The following is a 19,923-nucleotide window of genomic DNA, read 5'->3' as shown; positions in this document are numbered from 1 at the left end:
TTCCATTTTAATTTATCTGTAGTGTTTTTGAGTGTATCGCTTTTATGGGTTTTTTAAAGACCTCATATAGGTTTTTTTTTAGTGGTTGCCCTGTGTATTACGTTATATATATATAAAACTTCAGTTTCTTCTGGAGTTTCTGTTACATTATATATACATAACTTCTCCAGTGTTATTTTACCAGTTCATGTGAAATATAGAAGCTTTACCTCTCTTTATCTCTTTTTCCTCCTCCATTTGTAATATAATTGTCTTAAATATCTCTTCCTCTGTGTACTTTTAGAACCACATTAGAGTATGTTTTAATTTTTGCTTCAACTGTCAAACATAATTTAGAAAACTCAAGAGGAGAAGAAAAATGTGTTGTATTTACCTGTATTTTTACTCCTGTTATTCTTTCTTCCTTCCTGATATTCCAATATTTCTTCTTTCATAATTTACTTTCTGTTTAAAGGAACTTCCTTAGACATTCTTTTGTGGTAGGTCTGTGGGTGACAAATTCTCTTAGTTTTCCTTCATCTGAGAATGTCTTGATTTTCCCTTCATTCCTGAATTTTTCAGTGGGTATAGAATTCTGGGTTGACAGTTCTTTTTTTTTCAGCACTTGAAAAAACGTGTGCCTCTTCCTTCTGACCTCCATGGTTTCTGATGAGAAATCCACTGTCATTCGAATTGTTTTCTTCCTATAGGTAAGATGTTGTTTATCTCTCGCTGCTTTCAAGATTTTTTCCTTGTCTATAATTTCAGAAGTTTGATTACAGTGTATTTTCATGTGAGTTTCTCGAAGTTTATCTTGTTTGGGATTTGCTCAACTTCTTGAATTTGTAGGTATATATCTTTTGCCAAATTTGGAAATTTTTCATCCTTTATGTCTTTGAATACTTCTTTAGTTCTGCCTCTTTCTCTTTCCAGGACTCTGATGACATGAATGTTAGATCTTTTGTTATAGTCCCAAAGGTCCCTGAGCTTTATTCACTTTTTTTAGTCTACTTTCTCTCTGTTGCTCAGATTGGATCATTTCTATTATTCTGCCTTCCAGTTCATTAATTCTTTCCTCTGTGCCTTCCATTCTGCTATGGAGCCCATCTATTGAGTTTCTAATTTTAGTCACTGAATTTTTTAGTTCTGAAGTTTTCATTTGGTTCTTTATATCTTCTGTTTCTTTGCTGAGACTTTATTTCTTTGCTGAGGTTTTCTATTCTTCATTTAAGTGTTTTATCTGTTGAGTGTTTTTTATAATGGGTGTTTTAGAAATCTTTGTCAGATTATTTTAACATCTCTGTCATCTTGGTGTCTATTGATTGTCTCTTCTCATTCAGGTTGAGATTTTCCTGGGTCTTGATATGAGGAGTGAGTTTTGGTTGAAATCTAGACTCTCTGGTATTACGTTGTGAGCCTCTAGGTCTTATTTACATCTTCAGTTTTAGCTTGTCTATTGTGATGCCACTCCTGGAAGTAGCGGGCGTATTAGTCCATTCTCACACTGCTGTGAAGAAATACCTGATACCAGGTAATTTATAAAGGAAAGAGATTTAATTGACTCATAGTTTTGTATTGCTGAGAAGGCCTCAGGAAACTTACAGTTATGGTGGTAGGCAAAGGAGAAGCAGGCACCTTCCTCACAGGTGTACAGTTTGACTGTTGTTCAGTGATTATTGTCTATAAGTTTTATATCTTGCTATCCTGCCATTTTCCTAGTCCTTTCACTACAGAGAGCTGGGTTTATTGAGGCTTTAAAAAATCTGTGCCTCTTGGCATTTCTGGGTTGCTGGGTTCATAAGTACCAAATCTAGGATATATGAGGCATAAAAGAAAACCCAAATAAGAAACTTACTGTTATGTCTTCCCTCAGGTCCCCTAGCCAGTATTTTCCTTCTTCCTTCCTTTTAGAATCTCATGTTTGCCTCATATATGATGTCTAAGGATCTTATATATAGAAGTCCCCATTATCCATGGTTTCACTTTCCCAGGTTTCTGTTATCTGAGGTCCACTGTAGTCTGATATGTTACATAACTACTCTTGCACTTTGGGGCCATTATTAAGTAAAATAAAGGTTACTTGAACGTAAGTACTACAATACCATGACATCCAATTTCATAACCAAGATGGTTGCTGAGTAACTAATGCAGTCCAGGTGGACAGAGCAGAATGTGTCAGGTTTCATCATGGTACTTAGAACAGCTGGCAACTTAGAACTTATGAATTACTTCTGGAATTTTCCACCTATGTCACAATGCCTGTGTCATTCACCTCACTTCATCTCATCATGTAGGCATTTCATCATCTTATATCATCTCAAGAAAAAGATGACTGCTGGCTGAGCACAGTGGCTCACAGCTGTAATCCCAGCAATTTGGGAGGCCAAGGCCAGTGGATCACTTGAGGTCAGGAGTTTGAGACCAGCCTGGCCAACATAGTGAAACACCATCTCTACTAAAAGTACACAAATTAGCTGGGTGTGGTGGTGGGTGCCTGTAATCCCGGCTACTTGGGAGGCTGAGGCAAGAGAATCTCTTGAACCCAGGAGGCGGAGGCTATACTGAGCAGTGAGCTATGATTGTGACACCGCACTCCACCCTGGGCAACAGAGCAAGACTCTGTCCCAAAAAAAAAAAAAAAAAAAAAAAAGAGAGAGAAAGAAAAGAATAAGATGACTAGGAATCAGTTTCTTTCAAGTTTCTGATGGATTTGTAGTTGTGGTGGCCACTTTTATGTTTCTAATAGCCTTCCCTCCCTCCCTCCTTCCCTTCTTCCCTTGATAAACCCTTTTTCTCTAACGTTTTGTCCACTTAAATGGTTTATCAATGCCTCAGTCTTTGTCTTTCTTGATCTGCTCTGTTGTATTTTTGTTTCACGGATTTCTGTTCTTATTTATTATTTCCTTCCTTCCACCTTGTGTATGTGTATTGCAATATTCTTTCTTCAGTTTATTAACTAGATACTCGGCTCATGACATTTGAGATTTTCTACTTTGCTAATGTGTTTAAAACTTTAACTTTCACTCTGAGAGTTATTTTCGTTATGTATTGAAAGTTTAATTTTTTTGTTTTAAGTATTTTTTTGAAGTATGATTGAGATTTCCTGTTTGATTCGTAAGTTTTTTAAGTATGATTTTGAATTTCTAATTGACAGAGGTTTCTCTATGTTCTTTTTCCCTGTGTTTTGCAATTGATTCCATTATTCTTTTTTTATATTTCATCACTCCTTATATTTTGGATCATCCATTTGGGTTTCTTTATTTTTTCCTTCCTTCTGCTTGAAGAACATCTTTCCTAATTTCTTTTAGTGAGGTTTCATGGTGGTAAATTCTCTTGGCTTGCCTGAACAGTCTTTATTTTGCCATTGTTTGTGATAAATGATTTTACATCACAGAAAATTCTCATTTGTTATCTTTCAGCGTATTGACATTGCTCCACTGTCTTCTGCCTTCTGTTGTTTCTGTTGAGAAGACAGTCATTAGTCTAAACTGTTGTTCCTTTGTCTGGCTGTGTCTTCTCTCTGGGGCTGTTTAAATAACATCCTTTAACATGCGGGAAAGTGAAGATGAGTGCGGTGAATTTCCATGTTCTGTCTCCACCCTCCCCGTCACCCACATTTGCCAGTATTGTTTCACTTACGCCTCTCCTTTCTTCCTTGTGTATTATTTTAGGTGTGAACATGCCAGTAAGCACCTCTAACAGTTAAGGATTTATCATAGCCATGGAGCATTATTACACTTAACAATGTTGGTAGTAATTCCTTAGTATTATGTAATACCTATTCCAAGTTCAAAGTTTACCAGTTATCTCAAAAATAACTTTACAGTTGGTTTGAGTCAGGATTCAAACAAGGTTTACTCATTTGACTTTGCTTTATCTAAGTCTTTTACTCTAAAACAGTTTTCCCCTTGTTATTCATGCCATTTATTTGCTGAGGTGAACGTAGTTTGTCCTGTAGAATTTCTCAGTTTGGTTGTTTGCACCATGGCATCGTTTGATACAGTCCTCTGTCCTCAGTGCGTTCTGTTACCTGGTAATTAGATCCAGAACAGGGCTTCTGAGCCTTGGAGCTGTTGAAGCTCTATTGTGGACCATGGCCTCTGCATCTTAGGGTGCATAGCAGCATCCCTGGCCTCCATCCGCTAGAAGCCAGGCGCCCTCTAGTTGTGACAACCAAAAGATGTCTAGAGACCTTTGTGAAAGAATCCCGTTCCCTTCTTTAGGAAGGCTTCCAGGTGGTGGTGTACTTCCTGCTGCTTTGTATCATGAGCTCTGTCATGTCTGGTGTCTCTCTGGGTGATATTAAGATGGAGCAGTGGGTTCATCTTGATCCTTCAATTGTAAAGTTCTCCACCAGTCTCTCCCCAAAAGGTTCTAGTTACCCAGATCTATGATTTCAGTGTGGGCTGCAAAATGGTGGATTTATAATTTTGTGATTCTTTCTCTGTTTGTTATGTTGACTTTTTCTAGAAGAAAGATCTGATCTTATCAACTGTTTGGTTACCCTGAAATGCAGTTTGTATGTGTACTAAACAAGGTACTTGCTTCATTCTGTCCCTTTTTAAGAAGTTTTTAAAATAATGAATCAATGCTCTAGTGACAAGTGTGACCAGTGAGAGCTGTAAGAAAATTATTTTCGTAACATTTTGGATTTTAATGTGTTTGATGTGTTTCAGTTCTTTGCAGTCATTATGACTTTTGGTGCTTAGCTTGTCCCATCTCAACCAGCATTCATCCTTTCACGTCGATTGTTCTGTCCTCTTCATAGGCCTGGAGTAGAGTTGACAGTTCTGTGGTTTTCATCTGTGACAGCATGTTCCAGGATGATTGTGCATACTTCTGGCCCCTGGTCTGGAATTGCTCATTTCTCCAAGAAGCAGCACACGCCAGACACTGCTGTGATTCCTGTAGATTTCCCCGCACCCCCCCCCCCCCCCATGTTCTGGTGGCCTTTGCCTCCAGGGACTTCCTCTTCAGGTCCTCTTCAGAGACTTCCCATAGACTACGGGAACCACTAGAAGTGCATGGGAGTTTGCATCCTCCAAGGTGGCACTTAGCCAGTGAACGGAAAGAGTGGGTGTAGGAGAGCCAGCTTTGTTCAGTCAGGCCAACCTTCTGGTTCAGATGAGAGCCCAGAGTGCCGCTGTGGGAGCCTAAGCTACCTTTGCAGGACTTGGTCTGAAGCATGCACCTTTGCTTGGCTTCTTCACCTCCCTGTCTTGCTTTTCTCTTCCCTTCTGGTTTCTTCTGGGAGCCCATGCCACCTCACTTGTGCTTCTGTAGAACCTGAGTCGAGGCACCGTGGTTCCTTTGATAAGATAGTGTGTAGAGGCAGTCATCTGTGGTCATTGCTGCTGGGTTTTTACTGCTTTCAGGCTTTTTGGTTGGCTTTTTAAAAAGAGAGAAAAGAGGCCGGGTGCAATGGCTCACACCTGTAATTCCAACACTTTGGGAGGCTGAGGTGGGCGGATCACCTGAGGTCAAGAGTTTGAGACCAGCCTGGCCGATAGGGCGAAATCCCATCTTTACTAAAAGAAAAAAAAAGACGTATAAAAATTAGCCAGACATGGTGGCACATTCCTGTAATTCCAGCTACTCAGGAGGTAAAGGCAGGAGAATCACTTGAACCCCGGAGGCGGAGGTTGCAGTGAGCTGAGATCACGTCACTGCACTCCAGCCTGGGTGACAGAGCGAGATTCCATCTCAAAAAAAGAAAAGAGGGAGAAAGAAAAGTATGTCATGAATTCCATGGTATTTGTCATTCAAATAGAAGATTGTAGATTTTAATCTCACTTTTGTATTTATCTCTCTTCTATCATGAAAATGTCTTTTTATCTTTTTCTCTTACTGATTCTGTTTTCTTAAATGGTATTATTCAAAAAATTTTTCTTTCCTAATTATTTGCTTCTATTGCATAGAAATAAAGCAGTTTCATCTGTTGGTTCTGTGTTCAGTCACAGAATTGTCAAACTCTCATTACTCTAACTAATTTTCCTGTAGATTTTTTTTTAAGGACACAGCTGTACCATCTGTGAATATATCATATTTGACCCATGAATTCTTTATTCGATTTCCAAATGTAAAATTTTAATTTTAACTGATCTCTTTGTTTCTGGTTTCTGCCTTAATTTCTAACTTAGTTGTACTGTCATTAGAGAACATGATTGGTCTGATAGTTTCCTTTGAAATTTATTTGCAGTTGTCTGTGCCTTGGCTTTATGGTCACCTGCTTTCATGGTTGGCTTTTGTACGTGTTGTTTTCTCTAATTTTGTGAGCTCTGAGCTTTTTATATTTATGTTAATTTCATTGAATTACTCAAATATTCTTTATATTCACTAATATTTTGCTTGATTCAACTGTCAATTTTTTAAAATTTTTTTTATGGATTTAGGGGGTACAAATGCAGTTTTTTTACATAGATCTATTGTATAGTGGTGATGTCTGGGCTTCTAGTGTAACCAATCGCTTGGGCTCACGTGATCCTCCCACCTCAGCCTTCTGCAGTAGTTGGACCACAGATGCATATCACCATCCCAGGCTCATATTTTGTATTTATTGTATGAAAACATGGGGTTTCCACATGTTTCTCAGGCTGGTGTTGGACTCCTGGGCTCAAGTGATCCACTTGCCTTGGCCTCCCAAAGTGCTGGAATTAGAGGTGTGAGCCACTGCACCCAGCCTGTATTTACTTATGTATCTCATCTAAAAATTTCTGCATCTGAAGTCATTAGGGGTGTAAGTGTACCCTTTGTTTCTGCTGTGTCTTTCAGTCATGGTGACCTTGTTTCATGGTGTGTTTGGTGATATTTTTTGAGTTCATATATGACTGATTTTAATCCTCTGTATTAGGGTTCTCTTAGAGGGATGGAACGAATAGATGGGAGTTTATGAAGTATTAACTCACACGATCACAAGGTTCCACAATGGGCTGTCTGCAAGCTGAGGAGCAAGGGGAGCCAGCCTGAGCCCCAGAACTGAAGAACCTGGAGTCTGATGTTTGAGGGCAGGAAGCATCCAGCCCAGGAGAAAGACGTAGGATGGGAGCCCAGGCCCGTCTCGCCTTTTCACATTTTTCTCCCCACTTTATATTCGCTAACAGCTGATTCAGTGGTGCCCACAAGATGAAAGGTGGGTCTGTCTCCCCAAGCCCACTGACTCCAATGTGAATCTCTTTTGGCAGCAGCCTCAGAGACATACCCAGGACCGATAGTTTGTATCCGTCAATCCGGTCAAGTTGACACTTAGTATTTAACATCAAGTCCTCCTTTTCTCAACTAGGGTTTTGTGAGATAATTAAGCCCTACAGAGAATGAATTAACTACTTTTTCCGTTTTCCCAAGAACGGAACATAGCTTGTACCTCTCCAGATATAGAGGAGAGAAATCCCTTCTATACCATGGATATCTTGGGAAATAACAGCTTAAGTTATCTCCGAATTCCCCCTAACCTGTGGTGATTCTGTAGGCCAGCTGAGAAGGTTTTTGTCAGAGAGGATTTGCTGTTCTTTCCAGAAGCCTGGGGTCCTGCCAGGCTGGGCTTACTTTAGCCCCCTTTGGGGATGCAGTTTGATAGGAAAGTCCCATTCAGCTTCCCCATCTTGCAGTGAGCCCAAGGCTCAGAACTCCTACCCCAGCACTGGAAAGGGCAGTTCCTCAGTTCAGCCTCAGTGTCATAATCTGGAAAGGGGGACCTGTGCCGTGGCATGCTGTTAGGAGGAGGAAGGCACCTGGGCTGTGTCTGGCATGTGCTGTCTTTAGTGAGGCCTCCCTTCCTTTCTGTATTCCTGCCGTGTCTGGTGCGTGCTGTCTTTAGTGAAGGCTCCCTTCCTTTCTGTATTCCCCTCTGAAGCTTGCCGTTTTGCTTCATTGTCTCCTATTTCAGGGATTTAATTTTTCTAGCTATTAAGTCATTTTTGAAATAGTCTTTCTCCAACAATGAATTTAGTCTGTGTAATTTTCATTTTTATCCTTCCCTTCTTTCTTCTGCTTTGACTTAATTGACATTTTTTTCCCTATGATTGATGACTTTCATGTGATTTTCTATGTTGTAATAAATCAATTTCAGGAGAAACAGTTCTATCCAAGCTCTGGAATCTGTGTTCCATTTATTTTGAGCAGCAGAAGTTTTCACTGAATCCAGACTGATTATTTTTCCCCAGTTTACTTAAGTTAATTATTCATTTATTTTAGAGACAGAATCTCATTCTGTCACCCAGACTGGAGTCCAGTTGTACCATTGTAGCTTACTGTAACCTCGAACTCCTGGCCTCAAGTGATCCTCCTGCTTCAGCCTCTGTAGTTGCTGGAACTGTATGCACGTGCCAACACACCTAGCTAATTTTTAAATTTTTTTGTAGAGACAGGATCTGTCGCCATCTTGCCCAGGCTGATCTTGAGTAATTGCTTGAGACTACTGGACTCAAGGGATCCCTCCCACCTCAACCTCCCTAAGTGCTGGGATTGTAGGCGTGAGCCACCACACATAGCTGTAGGCGTATTTAATATCCATAGTGTGGAGTGTCTTATAAATATTGCACCTTTTATTTAGTAAATCTGTGGTTGTGCATTTTATAATTTTTGTTATGTAGAAGAACTTAACAACACAAGCCTGTAATCCCAGCACTTTGGGAGGCCAAGAAGGGTGTATCACTTAAGGTCAGGAGTTTGGGACCATCCTGGCCAACATGGCGAAACCCTGTCTCTACTAAAAATATAAAAATTAGCTGGGTGTGGTGGCACATGCCTGTAATTCCAGCTACTCAGGAGGCTGAGGCAAGAAGAATCGCCTGAACCTGGGAGCGGAGGTTGCAGGGAGCCAGAATCACAGCACTGCACTTCAGCCTGGGCAACAGGAGCGAAACTCTGTCTCCTGTCTCATTAAAAGAAAAAGAAAGAAAAACAAAAACTCTTGGGAATACAGATTTTTGTATACATGCTTAATTTCCTTAGCAGATAATGTCTTATAGATTAATATAATTTTTTAGGGCTTCAGGTAAGTTTTGCCAGATTGCTTTCTCAGATTACGTAATTTTCATTTTCAACAGGGAAGTTTGGTGGTGCCCGTTTCAAAAGTGGTCACTTTAAAACTGCTTGTGCTAGTTGGTGGGGGCTGGTTATCCTGGCTCTGTAGCCAGCATCCTCGGTGGTGTAGACCCATACTGCTGTGGCTTCGGCTATTTTCATGATCACCTTGAAGCTTTTTTTCTCTGGCAAGGCTTTTCTCTGCAGGACTTCAAAGTGGCCAGCAGTCAAGGGCTCCACAGCAGGCTCTGGGGATTAGCACCTTCACTTTGTTGCTCTTTAAAATCCGATTTGCTTTTATGTTTCTTTAAAGAATTCAAAGTGAGATGCAGCAGTGGGAGGTGCCGCCATGTCACTGCGTGTCTTCCTTGGTGTCCCTGAGGTCTCAAGAGCTCTGTCACCTACAAGAATTAAAATATACAATAGGATGGTTGAAAATGAAAAATTACTGTGAGGAAAACACTGGTCAGGGACAACAAAATTTACCTAAAAAAAACAAGGTCACGGCCATGTTAGCCCTGGGAGCTGGAATTGCGGGAACACAGCTGGGGCAGGGGTGGGGTGCTGAGTGTCAGAGGATAGGGCCTGGGGGAAGGAGACGATGAATGTGGGGCTGGCGAGGGAGTGGGGCCTGAGCAGAGGCTGGGTCCCCCCAGGCAGAGCATCCTTCTGAGCTCCATGCCTCTCAGGACCCTCTCCTGGGATCCCAGATCAGGGCAGACTGGACGATGACAATGAGGTCCAGGGAGACTCTGTGGGTTTGTGGGTTGGGAGCTGGCTCCTGATTCTCCCTGTGCTGTGGGTCTGAGGTCCCAGTGGAGGCAGTGGGAAAGTCTCACCAGGCTCTCGGGTTCTCAGCGCATCAAGACCCCTCAGCGAGGCAGGGGTTCCACAGCCACGGGGCAGTGCTGGGTTCAGTGCTGTTTTCAACTTTGGCGCAGCAAGAGGGAAAAAAGGGTCTGTTAGGGTCTCTGCAGCAGACAGTGGTCCTGGCTGTCAGGCACTGCAGTCACGTGTGTGAAGCGGTGCCCTTAGCTGCACGCCCATCCCTCGTGGGCCTGTGAGGACCTGACGCAATTGCCAGTGGCAGTGGAGCCGGGAGAGAGCCATGCGATGTGGGCCTAGTGTACTCCACACCCCTTACTCGGGGGCCCTGTGTCCTTGTAGGTGGTAACGTGGACCTGGAGAGCCAAGCAGAGGGAAAGAAGGAGGTGGAAGCGGATGACGTGATGAGGAGCGGCCCCCGGCCCATCGTCCCGTACAGCTCCATGTTCTGTTTAAGCCCCACCAACCTGTGAGTCTCCTTGCCTGGCTGTTTGTGTGGCTGCACACTCACCCATGCACCATGACCTACAGGAACACAGTAGCCAGTGTGTGCTGACTCTGCGCAGTTATGTAGACAAAAGGCTCTAGGTACCATAGCAGTCCCTGGAGCCATGTCCCGTGTGACCTCATTCTGCAGGCACAGGAGGTTCTGTGACGTGTTCACAGGCAGCCTCAGCAGAGCTGTGGTGAACAGAGACAACCGCAGGCTTGGGCTCCTCACCTCCTCCGCGGTGTGTGTGTCTGCACACAGGGACCCTTTTTGCCCTGTCTCACAAACACAGTTCGTCCATCTGCCTTCTCGTCACGCCTGCCACCTGTGTTGCATGCACGTGTGCACCGTGTTCCTTCCCAGGTCTGTCCGTGTGCCCCCGCCTGTGCTTTTCCTGCAGTTGTCATCCACTCTTCAGTCCAGGGCCTCCGTGAGTCCACCCAGTGTTCATGTGGCAGACAGCACTCTAGGTGCTGGGAGTGTCTAGGAATGAACAAGACAGGTGAGAGCCCCTGTCTTTGCTAAGCCTGTGTGCTGGTGGGAGAGACAGACAGCAGACACGACAGATAGTAAAAGACGTAAGACACAGGTGGTGGTAAGTGCCAGGAGGAAACGCAGAGCAAGGTGTGGAGATGTGGCCTGTCAGGTGCTAAAACTTAGATGGGAAGGTCAGGTAGGGCCTCTGGGGTGAGCCTGGAGCAGAGCTTGAGGAGGAGGAGGCAGAGGGAGAGGCAGAGCAGAGGTGGAACCACACAGGAGCTCACCTGGCCAGAGCAGGGGCTGGGCAGGTGGGCGGAAGGGCAGAGGGCAGCAAGGCCACATGGACGCACCCCGGCTTGTTACCCATCTGTCCATCCCCTTCTTCTTATTTGATCACCCAGCAGTCTTTCCACCAAGCCCTGCATTATATCCTCTCCCAGTCTCCTCCCTCCCATCATTCTTTTGTCCAGCACACGTCTTAGGAGCTTACCCTGCTATGCTGTGGTTAGGAGTAAAGCAGTAATGGAGACAGACATGGACCCCACCATGTCAGGACTGACTGTGCAGTGGCAGATTGGGGGTGGTAACCCAGCGTGGAAATGGAAACACAGGAAGGCACTGGCATTCTGGGAGCAGGTGAGAGAAGGCCAGGGAGGTTTTCTGGTGGAACTGACATCTTGGTTGGAAACTGAAGGATGAATAAGAATTAAGGCGAAGTGGGGAGAGGGGAGGAACTAGTGGAGCATTCACAGTGGCCCAGAGGTGGAAGCCGGCAGTCAGCAAACAGCCGAGGACAGAACTGCGTCAGAAAACAAAAGGGTAGGAAGGGCTGGCTGGGTGTTCTCTCATGCGGTGGGGGTCACACTGTCTTGGAGCACACTAAGAAGCGTGAGACTTGTGCACCGTGGGGACACTCGGACTGTAGCCCAGCAGGGCCCTTTGATGGCCCCTGTGTCCCCCGGTGAGACTGCAGACGGAGACCACTGAGTAGGTGGTCAAGGCTTCAGGGAGAGAGTGATGTTTTGATCAGGGTACTCACAGTGGAGAGGTTTGGAAGTCAAGTGCTTGTAGAGGGATTCTGGAGGCAGAATCTGCTGAATTTGGTGATAAATTAGATGTGGAAGGGGAAGGAGGCATCGAGGATGACACCCAGTTTCTGCCTGGCAGTGGGTGGAAGGCACTGCGTTCACGGAGACCAACAGTGCTGCCGGGGTTCTGCCCACAGACCCTGCAAAGCCTGGGGCAGCTGGGGATGTCTCATGGTCAGTGGACTTGGGATCTGAGCTGGGGGTAGAGCTGAGTGCCAGAAACCCAGACACAACTTGGAGTGGATGATGGCTGAATGAGAAGGAAAGGCAGCTCTTCTAGGGAGGGGAAGTGGCAAGGTCCAAGGCAGCAACAGGCCGGTGGCGGGCTGGGGACGAACAGCTCTGGGGATACAGGGGCAGGAACTAAATGGCAGAGGTCCCTTCAAGGAAGAGGGAAACATGGGCAGCTACTTAAGACGCATGGCTCTTGGGAGTTCATAGGTGTGGGTGAGAGGAAGAGCTGAGAGGGGCTGGGGGCAGTGGGCATGCCTGTGAGGCAGGGGAGGTACCGCCAGAGCACAGCCCTTGAGGTGGGGCCATCTACCCCACCTGCTTCATCCATGGCTGCCTCTTGTCCCCCACCCATAGATGGGCTTCCCAGCCTCCTGGTTACTGTGTATGCTCACTTGGTGGCTCTGCCGGCATCAGGGAGGCCCCTGCTTGTTGATTTCCTCACTCCTTCCTGGTGTTTTGCCTGCTGAAATGGAGCTTCATGAGGCCTGTCCTGGTCACCCCTGTGTCCCCCGGTGTCTAGCATGTGCCTGGCAGGGCAGTCTCTCAGTAATGTTGAACAAGTGAGTCAGGCAAACGGGGCTGGAGCAAAAGGCGAGCATGTGGCAGTGCACAGAGCGTGTTCTCGTGGAGCGTGTCCACGTGCACCCTGGGAGCCCGGACAGGCACGCACTCCAGACAGGCCCCAGAGGACTTTCTCAGGGCAAGAGAGGTCTGTTCTCCATGAGCTTGCTGATGCTGAAATTCTTCCTCCCTGAGCAGTTCCCTCCCTGCTGCCCTCAGCTGATCTGTTCTGTGAAAGGGCTGGGTAGTTGATGCTCTTGGCTTTGGACTGCTGCATGGACGGTCGGTTATGAATGGGTGTAGCTGTACTCCACTGAAGTTTTTATTCACACAGACAGGTCAGCCTGATCTGGCCTGTGAGCTTTGGTTTGTTGACCCCTGCCATGGGGTTCTGCAGCCTTCCCCACCCTCTATCCTGGGATGCCCTCTTGGAATCTCAGCCACTGTCCCTCACCTGGCTGCCACCTCCAACCACAGGGACCATTAGCAAAGCAAAGCTCTGGGGCCACAGCTTCCAGAGGCAGCCCAGGGCCCTTTCTGCAGGATGGGCTGAACCTGCCCTGTAGCAAGGGTCTGGTGCACCTGGCCAGTGGGCCTTGTGGCGATCCGTGTGTTCCCTCACAGGCTCCGCCGCTTCTGCCACTACATCGTGACCATGAGGTACTTCGAGATGGTCATTCTTGTGGTCATCGCCTTGAGCAGCATTGCCCTGGCCGCTGAGGACCCAGTGCGCACGGACTCGCCCAGGAACAATGTGAGTGGTCCGGATGGCTGGGCCCCTGCCAGCCTGTGGGGTGGGAGCTGGGTGCCTTCACAGGGGCCCAAGGGGCTGGGGTGGGCTGGGGTCCTGTCTTCTCACAGGACACCCTCCTTCCTCTGTCTCTTTGCCTGGGAGCACAGAACCAAAGGTCTGGAGGCAGGAAGACAGGCTGTGGTAGAGGGGGCCTGTTCCCAGACGGTGCTCGTCGTAGCCCCCCTTCCAGAACGGGTTTCCGCAGGTTCCCTGGCTCCTGGCTGACTGGAGGAAGAACTAGGAGCCACTGAGGGCACCGTGGCTCAGGTTTCAGCCCAGCCTCTGAGAATAACCTTCTTTTTGGTTTCAGGCTCTGAAGTACCTGGATTACATTTTCACTGGTGTCTTTACCTTTGAGATGGTGATAAAGGTGAGATACGTGGCTGCCGGCTGCCCCTGGTGACCCCAGTGTTTTGCTCTCCCTCCCTCATGACTGAGATGGGGCCAGGGCAGGGGTTGGACAGTTCCTATAAGCTCTTGTTAAGACGTGGTGGATGTGTTTTGGGTGTGTGCTCAGTGCGTGAATTTATGCATACAAAGAGGGTTTGTTTTCACTGAGGACATGACGAGCGCTTCCCAGTGCCATGCCTGGGCCTCCACTGCCCCTGGTTTCTTGAAAACAGGAGCTGCAGGCTCTCTCTAATGTGCACATGTGGGCTGAGGCCCTCCCTCTAGGGACAGCAGAGGAGGAAGATGGTGCAACACTGGTTGGGGAATAACGAGACCTGGGAGAGAGAGTGTGTCGGAAGATTGTTTGAAGTGGGTGCTGAAGACGAATTTAGGAGTGATGTGGCATTTGTTTTCGGGTAGATTCAGAGTCCTTCACTGTCTGCCTCTGAGTGTGGACTCGAGGTGCCCCACATCACTGTCTGACTAGTGTGACCCTTGTGCGTTTGCGCGGGTGTGCGTTCAGTGTGGTTGAGTGTGCATACACATGCACATCCGTGACTTTCGTGCAGCTTAGGGTATATGTGTGCCCGCATGCGTGCACACAGGGCAGCGTATGTGTATGTAGCACTTACGGCACATGCATGAGCACATTACCTCTGCTATTTCACTCTTGCAAACGTCTGTGGGATGGGTGTCATCATCCCCATTTTACGGATGATGAAGCTGACACTTAAGAGAGGTTATGTTACTGGCCCAGAATTGCAGCAGCTTGAGTCACAGAGCCAGGGTGTGAGTGAAGGTCTGTGTAGCCGCCATCCTTCTGCTCTGAGCTTGCCCGCAGGGGATCTGGGTGAGCTCTGGGCTCCCTGTATGCCTGTAGCCCAGCGATGGGGGAGCAGACCGAGTTGGAGACTTCGGTCTCAATTCAGACTTCAGGGAAGTTGGGAGCCCAGGAAGGATCTCAGCCGGTCATGAGCCATGTAGGGGTATTTGAGTCAATGGCGTTGAGATCCAAAGCCCCACTGAGGCCCTTTGGGGTGTGACCTGGGCCATGTCTCCCTACTCTGACATGGTATGGGAAGGTGTCCCTAAGGTCACTGAAGTCACAGTTGTGCACATATGTGTGTACTGTCAGCCACACTGACCCTTCCACGGGGACCTAGAGCCATATTCTTCCCCCATGACTCCGGAACCTAGCTCTCCCTGTCTTTCTGGGTTTTTTTTTTTTTTTTTTTTTTTTTAGACAAGGTCTTGCTCTGTCACCTAGACTGGAGTATAGTGGCGTGATCTCAGCTCACTGCAGTCTCTGCCTCCTGTAGAGATGAGATCTTGCCGTGTTGGCCAGGCTGGTCTTGAACTCCTGAGCTCAGGTGATCTGCCCCCGCCTCAGCCTCCCAAAGTGCTGGGATTGCAGGCATAAGCCACTGCGCCTGGTCATGTTTTATTTTTTTTTTAAGAGACAGGGTTTCACCATGTTGCCCAGGCTGGTCTCCAACTCCTGGGCTTAAGTGATCCACCTGCCTCAGCCTCCCCAAGTGCTGGGATTGGCCTCTGCTTGTCTTTCTGACTATCACGTACCTAAAGTGTGTTTCTTCCTCCCAGATGATCGACTTGGGACTGCTGCTTCACCCTGGGGCCTATTTCCGGGACTTGTGGAACATTCTGGACTTCATTGTGGTCAGTGGCGCCCTGGTGGCATTTGCTTTCTCGTAAGTAACATTTGCTCTGAATTGGCTAGGGAGAGCCCCCAGAACCACAAAGGGCATGAGGGTGAGGGAAGAAGGGAGAGGCCCTCCTGTGGGCCTCCCTGGGCTGCCTGTGGCTCTGTCACTGCCCATGTGGGACTGTCCCTGTCTGCTTGGGGTGGAGCTGCATGGGGTTAGGAGAGCCTGAGGTCTGTCTGTGGCTCTGGAATTAGGTAGGGCCCTGAGACCATCCCCGCTTGCCTGGAGGGGTGGGGGCTATGTGGGGCTGGGAGGCCCTGGTGTGGCCTGTGGCTCTGGAACCAGGTGTGCCCAGCATTTGCCTACCATGGTCGTTGGGGGCAACTTTACCTTGACCTGCTCTGAGGCAAGTCTGCTCCTGACCCAGGGAGACCTCTGGTGCTTTTGCCCAAGGCAGAACTGGTGGTTACCTTCCCCTCTTGGGGCACTGGACTTCTCTTCTGACTCCCTGAACTCTTGAGGCTGAGGCGGGCAGGTCACCTGAGCTCAGGAGCAGTTGGCCCTGCTGTGGCTGGAACTGGAGTTGGCTTCCTCAGATCCCGAATGGAGGGTGTCGTCAGGGCTCAGCCGCAGTAGGGGATGGGTATTTGGGGGTGGGGAGGAGCAGGGGTTGCGGTTTGTGGGGTGAGATCCAGACACAAGGGAGGGTCCACATCTCTTGGAGCCGCTCGGAGGGCTGCTCCTGGCGCCACTGACTCTGTTCTCTTTGTCTTCCTCTTGCTGGACTCGGCAGGAGCTTCGTGGGGTAATGCCTTCTCTCCCCCACACACTGCCCCTGACATCACAGCATTCCAGCAGCCCTTCTGGGGTCATTTCATCTCCAGCCTCACCTCCTGCTCATCCACCTTCACCCCATTGGGGCTGCATGCTGCTGGGAGCCGAGTGGCCAGGGGTTCCTACCATGCCTTTGGGAGTGGGGCAGGGAGCTGGGCTGGGGCTGGGCATGGTCAGGCCTTGGTGAGGAGCTTCCTGGTGAGCAGGGTGTCCCCAGTGAGGGCTGGAGGCTGGGGACGTCGACCTGGAGAGCAGCAAGGGCTCCAGGAGGGCACTGCCACCTATGGCGAAGCCCAAGGATGGGGTACATCCCCAAGTGCTCTCGGTGCGACTCCTTTCCGGAAGAGCGGCGTTCTTTTGTCTCTTTCCACTCCAGCCCCTTGCATTTCCCACTGTCTCCTCTTTCTGTGATAAAGGAATGAGAGCTTTGCTGGAGCATCAGTATAGGCCTTGGGAGTGGGAGCACTGCAGACAGGAGGAGGAGAAGGGGTGGGGCCGATCCCGGCGGCCTCAGAGCAGGAGAAAGGAGCAGGCCTCAGGTGGACTGCTCCCCTGAAAGCCACATTTACTGGGCAACAAAGCATTGTCTCCTCTCTCCTGCCCCTGTCCCCTCTTTCCCCAGTTGGCAGAGGAAGCTGGTTTGAGACTGGGTGTTGGGGCACTGGGGTGATGGAGACAGCTGGCATGGTCAGGCAGCTGGGTTCTTCCCACCTGCAAGCTTAGTGTTTCAGGGGGAGTTTGATCTGATTTGGAGTGTAGGCTGTGGTCAGGGGAGGAGGGGACCAGGGTGCCCGAGCTGTGTAGCTCACTCTCCTTGCTCAGCCCTGAGTATTGCTGGAGCCCCAGGAAGAGCGCTGGGGGCAGGGCCACCCCTACAAGCAGGCCTTCCCCAGGGAATGTGGGGGAGATGTGGCCTCTGAGCAGGGTGAGGAAGGACTCTGTATGTGAGTGAATCCCACCCAGCCCTGAGCCCTCAGCTTCCACCCTCACTCCTGCCCAAGTGGAGTGGCTTTGCTTCTGAGAACGGGGACCTTCTTAGGAGGAAATCTCTCCTTGACATTGCTGGCCCGGCCTCAGGAGGGTCATGGGAGGTTCAGCCTCCAGAGCCTGCTAATTCCTGCGTCCCCAGTAGGTGGAAGCATCTACATGGGTCTGCCCTGGCTTTTTCTTGGAGGGACCCTGATCAAGGCCCACTGGTCCTGTACTTCTGCGCTTGCTTCTGTGCCTCGAATTTTCTTTCCCCGACTTCTGTGTTGCCGTCCCTGCATGAGATTTCCTGTCCGCTGCTTTCTGGGTTGCGTTGGTGTCTGTCTCTGTGGCCCTCCCTCCCTCCCTCCCTCTCCCTTTGTCTGTCTTAGTCCACCCTGCCTCTTGGATTGCCTTTGTATTTGACTTTTTCTATTTCTTACTCTCCTTCCCCTCTTCCATCTTCCTGCTGTCAGTTTCACATCAGCGAGTGGAACGTTAGGGCAGCTGAGGTGATCTGTAGGGCAGAGGCCAGACAAGTCCCCTTTACCTCCCTCTAGCCAGCCCAAAAAGCAAGGAAAAAAGCCTTTCCAGATTTTAGTCCTAGAAATGTGTTTGTGGACTTCCACTTCTGGGTCTGCAGTCCTTGTGCAGGTCCCTTCTGTTCTCTTATTCCTGGAAGCTGGGGTGGGATGGGTGTCAGGGTGATGGTTCTCCTTGTGTGCCAGGTGTTGCTGCCCTGGCCCCAGCTCCTGTCCTTAGCTGAGGCCCAGGCCAGACAGCCCCTGGGAAGAGGCATGGTGGCCTGTGGTACCTGCAGGGCAAGGCCTTTCTGCTCCTGGGTCCTCCACCCTGGGGTCTGACAAAATGCACAGGGGAGCAGGACCTAGACCCTGGTGGGCCACATGGGAGCCGGGCACACCCATGCCTCCTGCCTGTCTGCATCTGTGGCTTCTCCCTTCTAGAGGATCCAAAGGGAAAGACATCAATACCATCAAGTCCCTGAGAGTCCTTCGTGTCCTGCGGCCCCTCAAGACCATCAAACGGCTGCCCAAGCTCAAGGTTGGAGCCTGGAGTTGGGGCCTGAGGGATGTGCATGCATATGTATGTGTGTGTGTACATGCAGTACACGAGTGTGCATATGTGTGTGCATGTGTTACACAAATGTGTGCATACATGTGTGTGTGCATGCAGTACATGAGTGCATAGGTGTGTGTGCATGTGGTAAATGAGTGTGTATACATGCGTGTGCGTGTGTTACATGAGTGCATACGTGTGTGCATGTGGTACATGTGTGTATACATGTGTGCACGTGGTACATGAGTGTCTATACGTGTGTGTGCATGTGGTGCATGAGTGTGTGCATACATGTGTGTGCATGTGTGTGCATGCAGTAATGAGTGCATATGTGTGTGTGCATGCGGTAATGAGTGTGCATATGTGTGTGTGCATGTGGTACATGAATGTGTGCATACGTGTGTGCCCAAATCACACCCCTGTGTGAGGGGGTTGGGCTCACTCAGCCGTAAGTCCCTTTTACCCAAGTAGACCTTGTTCCCAGCTGCGTCCTGTGAGAATCCTCCTCCTCAGCCCAGCAGGATGAGGTGGCACAGGGTTTCTCTTCAGCAGCTGCCGTGCATTGCAGGAAAGGCTTCCAGGACAGGCACAGGGTGATGGAGGGAGATGCTGGAGGTCCGGGGCTTGGGACATTGGCTGCTGAGCCGCGCTCTGGGAGATGGGCATGGGCTGAGCTTCTGGATAAAGACAGAGCATAAACCTAAACACATAGGGCCATTCTGAGACCTGGTAATTGTGAGCTTGTGCTAGGCCCTGTGCAAAGGGCTTCATGTGCTTCAGCTCACTTAATCCCCCAAAACTTTATGCAGCAGGTTCTTTTAATGGAAATTCAAGCCGTTGAGACCTGAGGCAATGTGAGACTTAGAGAAGAAAGTTTGCTTAGACCCCGTATGTGAAGGAGTGGCCTGGCAGGTGGCTGGGGAAGGCAGTGGGCATCCGTAGGGCACCGGGCCACTTTCTGGGAGACGGTTGTGGCCCTACCTTCCTGTCACAGCCAGATCAGAGCAGTCTACGAACTGTCTCCCCAGCTCTGAGGGCAACGTCTTGTGCACAGGGAATGCTGAGCTTCCAGGTCAGGAAGAACCTGAAAGAAAGCCTCAGGTGGTGGTGGCTGATGACCGGGTGGCCTCGGACAACAGAGCACATGTGTCTTTGTCCTGGAGCTGAGCCACAGCCCTACTGCTCTATCCTGTTTGCCCACACTGCTTCCCTGATGGGCAGGGCGCAAGTGCAGGGCAGAGCCTGGCTGCATCCACTCTACACAGGCCCAGCCTCTCCTGGTCATTCCTGTTCCCGTGGCTGAACTCCGACCTGTGAGGCTGGCTCTCCTAGGCATCCAGCCACTGCCCCTAGCGCCTCCTGCCCCTCCAGCCGGGCCAAGATGCCTCCCTCAGGAGAGACACAGCACGAGTCTTCTGTGTCAAGGAAGCTGGTGGTGGAGCCTCCCTGCAGTCAGGGGCCTGAGGGCCTTGCAGGGCCCTGGAATGGCTGGGGGCCACCTGGGCCTCAGTGGTCCTCAGG

General features: G+C 49.0%; 1 protein-coding gene across 8 annotated transcripts in view; it reads left to right on the top strand.

The window, feature by feature from the left end:
- The window catches only part of CACNA1B (calcium voltage-gated channel subunit alpha1 B), a 237,984-nt gene that overhangs the window by 143,742 nt on the left and 74,319 nt on the right, over positions 1-19,923 (top strand). For all 8 annotated transcript variants that reach the window (XR_012516448.1, XM_074394405.1, XM_039461495.2 and 5 more), the window contains 5 exons: positions 10,168-10,294; positions 13,303-13,432; positions 13,782-13,841; positions 15,464-15,570; positions 18,291-18,387. Coding sequence is in view for 7 of the 8 variants with exons in the window: in XM_074394405.1 (XP_074250506.1) it covers positions 10,168-10,294; positions 13,303-13,432; positions 13,782-13,841; positions 15,464-15,570; positions 18,291-18,387 (521 nt within the window). In the remaining variant the exon portion in view is untranslated. The remainder of the gene's footprint in view (positions 1-10,167; positions 10,295-13,302; positions 13,433-13,781; positions 13,842-15,463; positions 15,571-18,290; positions 18,388-19,923) is intronic.

This window comes from Saimiri boliviensis, chromosome 2 (assembly GCF_048565385.1).
Source record: "Saimiri boliviensis isolate mSaiBol1 chromosome 2, mSaiBol1.pri, whole genome shotgun sequence".
Taxonomy (NCBI): domain Eukaryota; kingdom Metazoa; phylum Chordata; class Mammalia; order Primates; family Cebidae; genus Saimiri; species Saimiri boliviensis.
The sequence above is the reverse complement of the archived record's forward strand: the minus strand, read 5'-3'. Positions and strand labels throughout refer to the sequence as shown.